Source organism: Strigops habroptila, chromosome 11, assembly GCF_004027225.2.
Source record: "Strigops habroptila isolate Jane chromosome 11, bStrHab1.2.pri, whole genome shotgun sequence".
Classification (NCBI taxonomy): Eukaryota; Metazoa; Chordata; class Aves; order Psittaciformes; family Psittacidae; genus Strigops; species Strigops habroptila.
The window spans coordinates 18538061-18549634 of NC_046360.1; the positions used below are offsets into that span (position 1 = coordinate 18538061).

At 38.7% G+C, this 11574-nt stretch overlaps 1 protein-coding gene across 7 annotated transcripts in view; it reads left to right on the forward strand.

Moving 5' to 3' along the window:
- RAF1 (Raf-1 proto-oncogene, serine/threonine kinase) overlaps positions 1-11574 on the forward strand; it is a 44306-nt gene that overhangs the window by 30837 nt on the left and 1895 nt on the right. For all 7 annotated transcript variants that reach the window (XM_030500287.1, XM_030500288.1, XM_030500290.1 and 4 more), the window contains 6 exons: positions 3352-3436; positions 4360-4536; positions 5535-5581; positions 7320-7438; positions 9349-9480; positions 10984-11118. In XM_030500287.1, coding sequence (XP_030356147.1) covers positions 3352-3436; positions 4360-4536; positions 5535-5581; positions 7320-7438; positions 9349-9480; positions 10984-11118 — 695 coding nt within the window. The remainder of the gene's footprint in view (positions 1-3351; positions 3437-4359; positions 4537-5534; positions 5582-7319; positions 7439-9348; positions 9481-10983; positions 11119-11574) is intronic.

Consider the following 11574-nt stretch of genomic DNA (forward strand, 5'->3'; position numbering starts at 1 on the left):
CGTGGAGCCTTTCTAAGGAAAAAATGTTGATGTGAGAGTTTTATGATATAAAGTTAGCTGGAATGCTTTGAAAAGAGGCACACTGCGGAACTACAGAACCAGTTCCCAAATTCAGGGCTTGTGATGTGAAAAGAAACACACACAAACCCCTCCAGGCCCTAATTTAAATAGCATTATTGTCATAAAATAAGCTGGGGAACAAATCTGGAAATTTACCTTCCACCCTCTATTTTTAAAGAATAAATACTTGCGTGTCTTAAAGCCAGGATATTGTCAGCATCAATGGAAGGAGTATCCTTGTGCTAAAAGTAATATTCCTGAATAGTTAAACTGATTTTCATTATATAAGTGAAATGGAACACAAATCAAGAGGAAAAATAGGTTAAATAAGAGTTTACTAAACAAGGTGAGAAATGAGAATTTCTCATTAATATTTATTTTAATAAAACATTTGCAACTCTTTGTGTATCAAGAGCTTTGGTGTGTTAAACAGGAAATGTATGGAGCTACATAGTTAGAAAGAGCTCTCAGTTGTGTGCACAGGATGGCTGTATGGCTGTCTCCTAGCTCAGTATTGATAACATTTAATATCTGGTTGGTTGTAACTTGTTATAGTTTTCCTGATTTCTCAGGAAAGTCAAAGTTAAATTACTATTTTTTTTTTAACTCATTTTTGGTGTGGTCTTAAGAGACTTGAAGGGTTCTATTTCTTGCAAGTCTTTTCTGTTTGAATTGAAGAAACAGAATTGAAGAAACAGGGTGTTCACTGCGCTTATTAGTGAAGCTGCAGAGTTTTTCTGTAGTAACCTCATAGTACAAATGCAGCAATAAAAATGGTGAAGCTAAATAAAATTAACTGAAGTGGGCAGATTGCTGCAAACTTCAGTAGAAAAGCCAGGTGAAGTTGGAGGTGCTGGGTTTCCTGAAACACCCAGCTAGGAAGGGCTGTTTGCAGTGAACCTTTGGGAGGTTGTGTACAACTGGATGCAAACCGTGTGAGGTTTCCAGTAAGCTTTCCTGACTTAGCCTTCCAAACTGAATCTGAAGTGTCAAGGGCAGTCTTGCTCTGAGGAGTGCGTGTCTCAATATGGAATAACGTCCATATTTTTCCGGCTTGTTCTGATGGTTAAGTACTAATTCTCATATTTGCACCACTTCTGTTACAGACCCCATTTGGATCCTGTAGTGTCCTGTAGCATGCTTCTAAATTTAAAAGGCGGAAAGAGAACCAAGGCAGTTTAAATGGGTTGGAAGACTACCTATCATAAACACTCACATTTCCCCTTTGACCCTGGTAATCAGCTCTAGGGTTTTGGTGGTTGGGGGGGTGGTGAAAGCTGATTTATCTTCAGATTGCTGCTAAACAAAACAAGTGCTATTGTGTATTTGTTTCGGTAGAGGAAACTGCTTCGGAAATGCCATCAAGCTTAAAAAAAGCGTGGCACCTGATACAGCGAGACCAGTGTAAGGTTAAAAACATCTCTTCATCTGTGGAGCAAGGATCATAATGGAGAAAAAACTGAAAAATAATCTGAAAACATTTGGCCTGTAATCAGTGGGTGCTGCATCCTTGCCTTGTGTGGGCATAGCTCTTAGCAGTGTACTTCAAGTGTTGGTAGGCCATCTATTGGTCTTGCATTGTACATCGGGGGGAGTCACAGCAGGAACTGGCTGCTTCAAAGCCTGTGATGTTGGTGCTCATATGAATGGGTTGTCTTTCTACCAGTTATATTCTCCCATGCTGGTCTCAAAGCAGAGAGACTTCTAAGTTATCAAACATTTATGCGTACCACAAATATGAGGTGGTTCTCTTTATGAAGATGCTAGAGGGTGAAATAGGAAGTATATCACATTTACTGAAGTGAAAGGAAGAAGATAGAAATGTACAATAATGTGTTCAGTAGTTGTGCATCTTCTGTGACTTCAAGTTATACAGCAAATTAAGCAACTGGTAACTACAGTGGAAGCTATTGCAGTATTTAGTGGTTAAGTTTTCCTAATGTTTTCAGTTGATCATTATATTCTAGAGACATGCTAACATCTTCCACATGTATCTTTGAAAAGAGGCCATATTAAGAAGAAGAAAACTGGTGATTGTGGTAAGGTCTGACACTCTAGGGATTTTTTTTAAATGTAGGTGATGATTCAGTAATGCTAAGAGGCAGCACCCTTTAAACTATGTGATAAGTCTTTATTGGAGTATAGCACCTCTCAAATCTTTTTACTGCCTGCGGACTAAGATTGAAGTTTCAGTTTTCCTAAATTGCTTATATCTTACTGTGACAGTGTCAAAGCAAGTTTATCTTGAATTCTAAAATGCTGTCCATCCATAGTTCAATGTGATGCTTGCTTCTTTCACAGAGGAATTAGTGGGGTTTGCTGGTGGTGCTTTTACTTTTGTTAGTTGGCTCCACTGTTGCACCTTTTTTGAATCTCTTCAGTTCTACTGTTTTCTGGATGTACACTGTAAAGGTTTTTACAACTCTAGAAACAGTCTCTAAACAGATAGCACTGGATCGTTATCTATTCCCTCTGTCTTACCCTTCAACAGATACTGAAATTTAAAGCAAGCACTGACAATGAAAGCAATTCATATGTAGTTTTAAAGTAAAACTTTCTAATCTGTCAGTTTAAATATCAGTAAGAGATTCTGCTTTCTAGAGTCCCCAAATTTGCTGTTAAAATACTAAAATCAGTGATTTTTCTGCTATTCATGGGTAGAAGATTTACCCCTCCATTCCTGGAATTTAGCAGTATTTAAATCTAGCATGGTAGGGGTATATACATATATATAGTTTATATAAACTTTAATATATAGAATCATAGAATAGTTAGGATTAGAAAGGACCTTAAGATCATCTAGTTCCAACCCCCCTGCCATAAGAATACAAAGGTGTGTGTATATATATATATGTGCACTAAAGCTGGATAGAAAAGGGAAAGTGATGAAACTTTGGATGCTGTTTGGAAGCTGAGACACTCCGATGTGACTGTGTTTGAAATAACACGCTGAGAATGCAGCTACACTAGAATACCTGCCTTTTCAACAGCTATTTCAGATGTTAGTAGCTTTATATCCTGCAAAAAACATTTGTGTAGTGCTAGCTGCAGTTTAAGAAGGGAAGCATGTGAACAATTAGTGACTTTTTCCATTAGACTGAAGTTCAGGTAAATGAATTGCTCGATATGGTGGAAGTTTATATGTCTGCAGGAAAATCTTGACCTATTACAAGTTACTAGAGGTGTACTGTGCACAAATTGGGAGTTTTAAGAGTACTGTATGTTAATGTTACTTTGAGAGGGGAAAAAAAGCTGCATTTTTAGTAACTTTTCTGGTAACTGTATTTTCAGGGGATGTAGCAGTGAAGATACTAAAGGTTGTAGATCCAACCCCAGAACAGTTCCAGGCTTTCAGAAATGAAGTGGCTGTGTTAAGGTGAGTTGGTGGTTTCACTGCTAAATTCTGTTAATCCAAGGCACTCACTTCATTATTACCCCTCCTTTAAGCTGTCTTGCCCAATATTCTATGTTTGATACACAAAAAGCAGATCTCCAGAGAAGAATAAACCAGAGGCAGTATAGTGATACTTGCTGCAAGACAGAAGTCTTAGTTCAAAGTATTGCAGTAGTTCTTCACTGTTCCTGAAAGTTGTATTTTCAGATAAATAATAGCAACCCCCATAATTGTTGAGGTCACATTTGGAATGCAGGAAAAGATGAGGATGAATAAATTCTGCCATAATTCTCATCACCAGACAGAATGCTTGAACTTTGTGCCTTTCGAAATTGCAGCATAACTACTTATTTTGATGTATACTCTGATCTACACAACTCTTTTCTGCTTTCAAATTCTATTTTTGTAGTGTCCAGTTAACTATCTGTAATGTTAATCCTGAAACTGAACCAGAGGACATAAAGAACAATCTGTTAATTCCTTCACAGTTTATAGTGATCCTTCCGTTTCCTGTTGGCATTCAGTCTTCTTTCTAAATCTGTCACTTTTTCCACAGCTTTCAGGGTGATTTCTAGTATTCCAGTAACTTTTCCTAATACCACTTGCAAGCAAGAATGTTGGTTACTAATTTCCAAACCCTTGAATTTTCATGACAACTTTTTCTTGAAGGTTGATTTTAAAAAATTCCTTGGAACTAAAAGGATTTTTAGTATTTCAACTGCAGAAAATCAGTGTATTTTTATCTATTTTTAAAACCAAACTTTACACAAACAGAGCAAAAATGTTGTGGGGAAACTCATGTTTGGACTTAAAGCTGAAACATGTTCCTTCAGGCAGTAATTTTTAAAAGCATTTGAAACCTTTTTTCCTAAAGGTACTAATTTATCTTTGCTACTTTCTTTTAGGAAGACTCGGCATGTTAATATTTTGCTCTTTATGGGCTACATGACTAAAGATAATCTGGCCATTGTAACGCAGTGGTGTGAAGGAAGCAGCCTGTATAAACACCTGCATGTTCAAGAGACCAAGTTCCAAATGTTCCAGCTCATTGATATTGCTCGGCAGACAGCACAGGGAATGGAGTGAGTAGGATCAACAGCAGCGCTGGCTATTTTTGTTCTTGGAATGGTGTTTCCCTTCTTATTCCCAAACCCTAATATGTGGAGTTACTCTGCTAAGATAGTAATGGATCAGAGTGGTACACCCAGTAAAGAGTTTGTGCAGCCTTAATTTCAGCACTGTTGTATGCATTCTTATGTTGCATGCATTTGATATAGTATTTTTTTTCCCCTTGGATTTGCCTTAGTTCATGTTAGACCACTAGTCACTTAACAGGCAGCTTTTCTGTATTTTATCTTCTTTTGTAGCTTGAGGTCTTACTGTCATACACTAGATGAGATCCTACTCTAAACACAGAATTGACCTTTTTTTTTTCCTTCCATGTGTTACTTCCTGTAACATCACAGTGTTTGGCAAACACTAATTCATACTCATGGTACTTCTCTGAGATGAGGGGGTGCCTGTTCCTGTTCTACAGCTACAGACACAAACACGGAGGCACGTTTTGGAAGCCTTCTCCATACTCTGTCAGAACGCGTTGCAGTGTTCATAGCGAAGATGCTGACAATGGCTGACACTGTCAGTGCTCATCCATTTTGCAGATCAGGACCCAGGTTTCCAGTCAGACACCCAGAAAACCAGGGACATATATTGTGACTGCAAATTAAAGCAGTTTGTAAAAAGTAAACCTGAGGTAGCATCCAAATTTCATGCATACGAGAACAGCACCCAGTTCTAGGGCATTACGCAGCTACGTAACAGTGATGCCAGTCTTCTTGCTTTCTGAGGTTTATTTACTACATTGCTTCTGCTTTCTGTAATGTGTAAAGCAGTAGTCATCAGCTAGCACTTGCTAACTTTCTCTTTTCCCGAAGTAAAACACATCCTTTAAGTTAACTAAATCAAGAGTGTGTGAAATGGTTGAGTGTGTAATAAATTGTCACAGTGTCTATTAGTAAACTGAAAGGCAAAGTTTATGTGAACAGCCTTCATAATGGCACTTCTGGTTTTTCTTTCACAGCTATTTACATGCAAAGAATATCATCCACAGAGACATGAAGTCCAATAGTATCCTTTTCTACCTCAATTGTATTTCCTTTAATGTGGGTGATTTGTTGTTAATATGGGACTCTTTTGGAGGGTTGAAACAGCTGTTTGAGATGTGTGTAACTACTAATGAGTAATTCAATGGCTTTAACCTGCCAGAGGGGAGACTGAGATGAGCTCTTAGGCAGAAGCTCTTCCCTGTGAGGGTGCTGAGGCGCTGGCACAGGGTGCCCAGAGAAGCTGTGGCTGCCCCATCCCTGGCAGTGTTCAAGGCCAGGTTGGACACAGGGGCTTGGAGCAACCTGCTCTAGCGGAAGGTGTCCCTGCCCGTGGCAGGGGTTGGGACTGGATGAGCTTTAAGGTCCCTTCAACCCAAACCAGTCTGGGATTCTGTGAATTCCTGTTGATGAGTAAGACATTTTTTTTTAGCAGGGGCTTTCATAGAACATATGTGCTTGTTTACCAAACTGTTGTGACAGAGATGGGGAAAGATGTGCAACAGTTGTGCTCCAAAAGTGTCTTATTTTACTTGAATGGTGTTTATGCAATTCTCTGTTACCCAAATGCTGTACTGGAGAGAAGCTGCACGCTTTACTTGGTGGGAGATGTGTGTGCATGTGTGTGCGGGTGTATGTGTGCAGATGGGGGGTTTGTCACTGTTCCCCAGGTATTTTTAATACATTTAAAACACCTTCACTTGACTGACAGAAATGAAGCCAAAACTCTTTACTTTAAACTCAAGAAAAGGCTACATGTTACCACTATGTTTGTTGCAAATACATACATTCAGTAATGCATCTGGAGTAAAAATGTTGTGAACTGATGTCTTTTGCCTTTCAAAACGCCTGCTTTGGAAATTGCCCAGAAGAACATCCCTTGAGTTAACAGCATAAAATGGAACTTCCTTTCACAAAATACAAACAGAATGTTTTGCAAATGTTAGCATAAAAGAATATACCAAGTGATTCCATAATGTAAGGAGTTTCCCATTTTCACTTCATTTAGAAAAATAATCATTTTAGGATGTAGGAGGTCAGGAGTTTGTGATTCCTGGTAATGATGACCATTTTTGTGTACTATATTAACTCTTTTCCTGACATGGGAGTGAGAATGAGGAGTCAGTCATGTTTATATTCTGAATCCTCTTTTTGAACATAAAACATTTCTTAAATGAAGTTGTAAAATCTCCTTGGAATAACTCCAACAAAGAAAGTGCTACCTGTCAGTCCTAACAGACAATCTATTAAGTGGATAGATTACAGCTGGACAGATGTGGGTATTTCCAGTTGAAATAGTTAAATCATGGCTAAATCTCAGGAGATCAGCCAGAGAGCTTTGTGAAAAGAGATTTTATATTTGTTTCCAGTTGTTTTTTCTTAGTTTCTTTTTTGAGCTGTGATGACTTCTATGTTGTTCCTCTGTGTGTCTCTTGACACCAGTTATTTAAGTACCTGCATCATTGGTGTTAACTAACACAGTAGGTTTCTATCCTAGCTCACCGTAAAGATAAAAGTACAAATAATGCTGAAACATCTGCTCTTGTTTAGTCTTAAATGTTAACTCTGTGATATGGATGCCATAAAATTACTTTTTTGCTGTTTAAAATACAACTTGTAGCAGGTTTAAATAAATAACCAGCAGTATTTGTGGATAGTTGGCTTGCATTTGTAATAACCTGAGCAGATACTTCATAATCGTGTCAGAAAATTCAGAAGTGTTTACTCAAGTTTCCTACAGAATTTCTTTAACAAATGTTTAGATATATTTCTTCATGAAGGCCTCACAGTGAAAATAGGAGACTTTGGTCTGGCAACTGTAAAATCCAGGTGGAGTGGATCTCAGCAGGTGGAGCAGCCCACTGGATCAATCTTGTGGATGGTGAGCAAAACATTTCACTGATGTTAAATAGCTGCTTTCCTTCTGGTGATGTATGTTTTGGCAACTCAACACTATTTTAAACCTTTAAATCTAAATGAATCAACATATGCTGTTAGTACTGTGTAGACTTTTATTCCAGTTGTAGGACAAGTTAAAATTGAAGAATGAAGTGTTGGGGTGCTTAATTGTCCAAAGTAGACACCATTCACTGAAGGTTTCTCCTTTATTTTAAGTATTGAGGGCAGAGACAGGGTTGTCAGTGGAACTGCAAGGAGCTGTTCCGAGGGAGAGGAGAGCCTTTTTCCTGCCATAATCCTGCCTTTCCCAAATGGGCTTGTCTCACAGGAGGGCAGGCTTGCGTCTGTTTAATGGTGGCTTTGTGGGATCCTTTCTCTGCCTTCTTCATTGTGGCCTCTTCTTCCCCTTCTCCCTGCTTGGGATTTGGCAACACACTTGCTGATTGTGCATTTGGCAGCTTTGGCAGGGGATTGGGGAAGGGAGGGGGAGTGCTACTTCAAGTATGGGAATGAGCACAGTCATCTTTGGTACTATGGTGGGACATTTCATATATATCAAGCTGCTGCTGTTAGGCCCAGGACTTGTACCTCACCCTGCACCAGGCAGTTGTGGTAGGTTTTGGGGCAGCTCAGAACTGCAGCAGGTAAATGTCCATTTAGGAGCAGAATTCTCAAGTTCTAGTGGAAAGTTTATGGAGTTTCCTTTGGAAGCGGTACTGCGAAGTCCTTGTCTGAGAAGACATTCCCAAAAACTGCCCTTACCATAGAATCATAGACTGGTTAGGGTTGAAGGAAACCTTAAAGTGTGTTTAACCTCTGCCAGAATTTAAAAGGCAGTTCCATCATGTTCCTTCCCAAAATCACCTGGAGAAAATCTGTTTAGTAACTTTTCAAATGTGGGACTCAATAAAGTAAATGGAAAACATGGAACAGTGTCTGTCACCAGGTTAAAAAGCATCATTAAAATTATGCAAGAATGTCTTATTTAGGATTTAAAACTAACTTCCCTTTAGGTATACCTATATATATGAAACAGATCTTCTAGAAAAAACCCTGCACTGTTGCTCTTTACAGTTTTGAGGGTTTATTTTAATCATTTATAGACCATTCATCTTTGCTGAGTTGTCCTTAAGTAGCAGGGGAGGTTGATTCTGTTTCCTTGGAAGTCAGTATAACCTCTTACTGGGTTTTGCTGTGGAACTGTTGAACTTTAACTAGTACTTTGCTCAGCAATGCTGAAGGACTTTACAGGGAAAAAAATCTTAGTCCACAGGAAAGGTGTTTTGATGGTTTATGTCTTATTCAATCATTCAATGTTGTTTCTTTGAAGTTCCTTAGCTTTATCATTTTGCTTTGTTTTGCAAAGATGCATTTCTTCCCTCATCCTCACTATGTGCTATTTTATATTTTCATATTTCACGTAAATGTTTCAGTATCAATTTTACAAGGGAATGAATCTGTATTAGAATTTTGTATTTTTCCTCTTTAATATTGATACCTGTTTAAGAACAGGTATCAGTGTTAGATAGCTGTAAGGTATCAGGTAAGAGACTCAGACTCCCTTGTATATAAGATGTATCAAAAGTCAATAAATACTGGAAATTGGAATAGTAACAGTTTTTCTAATGGTAAAATGCTCACTGAATGAAAGCATTCTGTGTTATTTACTCTCAAGTGCCTTGATTATTTTTTTAAAGAAGATGTAGAGTAGAACTGCCTGAACTTCTCCAGAGCCTTAGGTAAAACATCAGAGGTTCTGAGGTATCCCTTGTTCACTCATTTTTGGTTGAGCTCACTCTCTGCTTTCCAAGTATTTTCCTTTCTCTTATCCTTTCCACTTCTAAGTTCTCTTAATATTGCTCATAATTTGTGTCTGGTTTCCTCCTTCTGCAGGCACCAGAAGTGATACGGATGCAGGACAGTAACCCCTTTAGTTTTCAGTCAGATGTCTACTCCTATGGAATAGTATTATATGAACTAATGACAGGAGAGTTGCCGTACTCCCACATAAACAACCGAGACCAGGTGAGAAACCCTCTTTGGATGCTGTGTTTTATTTCTATGCAGGGTACATTTTGTTGTCCTCAAGAAATGTAAGATGAAGACAAATCCAAAACAAGAACTGAAGTGGTGTTGGCAACATGATTTGTTTCAGCAATAAATCTGTGTGGGAGAATGTTTAAATATTGACAGTGACAGTTACTGAATGGAAAAAAGATTTCTTTGTTATAAACATTTTAATTGCCCTGTTAATTTAGTCATAGTTAAAGCTTTTGGTACATCAGTAAAGATGTGAAATTTCCCTTTCGATGGTCAATCAACCCTGTCAGTATTGAATGTTTGTGTGATTTAGTCTTTGCTAAGTTCTGTTCTTACCAATCCACTAACCAAGAGTTACAAAGAAGCACATGCAGGACAGAGACCTCAACTGCTCTCTTTACACAGGCCCTTTTTCTGGCTTAACGCGTGTAGAGCTAACTTGTTCTGCAGGGCATGAACTTCAGACTGCTGGATCTTCTTGATCTGTTTTGCTTATCCTCAGTTGTGGTTTGTGAAGAGGCCCGTTCTGTTAAGGAAGGTTTTTCTTAGTTTTAAGATTGGGATATTGGAATGTGTTTTAATTCATAATATTAAAACTATGTGCAAGCTTTAATAATCACGACTGTTGCAAAAGATGCAACTCCTGACCCTGAGGTAAGTTTCTGGGGAGGAATACAGTGTTTCCTGGAGAACAACACTGAGACCTTATTTCAGCAACATTATAAAGGCCTTTTTTGTTTGTTTGTTTTCTGAGATGACAGCAGTTGAAAGAGAACCAATAGCACAGTTAGTTCTGTTTGTCCCTCCCCAGTGAAACCCTCAACAGTCAAAGTCCCCTCAACAACCAAACCTACCACCATTTTACCAGGTAACAGTCTTACCAATACTGTATAGTCAGCTATTAAGGTTACTGGAAGTCTGATGAAAATCCTAAACAATGACCACATTAACTTGAACTAGAACAGAAAATGTATTTTCCAACACTCATAACATCTTTTACTGTTTGTCTTGAAACCAAACGATCCCCTTTTTTCTGCATTGGCTACAATGATCTTTTTTCACTTGCTAGCTGTACACCTCCTTTTGCACCATGTTGTACAGAAATACCTGAAGATGCAGCTCCACTGAGGGATTGTGCTGTTGTGCCAAATTGGCTGACTGCTCCTGACTGCTCAGACTGAGGGTTGCTTGTCACTGTAGCCTTCAGTTGAAGGACACTGCCATGTTATGTCATGTCCGTGTCATGTAGCATCCCCTGTTCTGTTCTGAATGCAATAGCTCCTTCCCTTGTTGAGCATTACAGAGCAGTGTTGCTCTGGTTTAATCATGTCCTCCATTACACAAACCCAGGACCACTGTGTCAGTTAACTAACTGGGACAAGTTGACAAGGCTCTGCTGGTGTGTGTGCCTTTGGGACACTAACGCTATCCACCAGTGAAACGACTCTTACAGCTTTGGTTTTCTGCTACTTGCTGCTTCTCTTTCAGATTATTTTCATGGTTGGCCGAGGGTATGCTTCTCCAGACCTCAGTAAACTGTACAAGAACTGCCCCAAAGCAATGAAGAGGCTTGTAGCAGATTGTTTGAAGAAAGTTAGGGAAGAACGACCTCTGTTTCCACAAGTAAGTGATTTCCTGCATCTAAGTTTCAGAGTATTTTATGAATAGCCATTAGCACATAAAATATTCTACACAGGTAGAGGTTTTGGTTTATATAAAGTGTACCTGCTTCCTATTTTTGTCTTTATTCATGTGTGCATTTCTCATAGCCCAGCTCCCTTAAGCACTTTGTAATTCTGACTGTACATAGTTCCTGCAAGGGTCATTAAAACAATACTACGCATGCTGCATGCGTAGTATTGAAGCAGTGTTAGACTTACACTAGAGCAGTTTGCTTTCAACAGTTGACCCATTTTAGAGATAAGCAAAAAATAACCCCTAACATAATAAAACTGAAACCTATCTGTCTATTTACATCTTATTTTAGTGTAGGTTTGAGGGAGATGAGACTATTCCCTTCCCCACAACTGTGAAGAAGCAAACAAAATCCACTGAGGGATGTAAAGTCATGTAGCAATT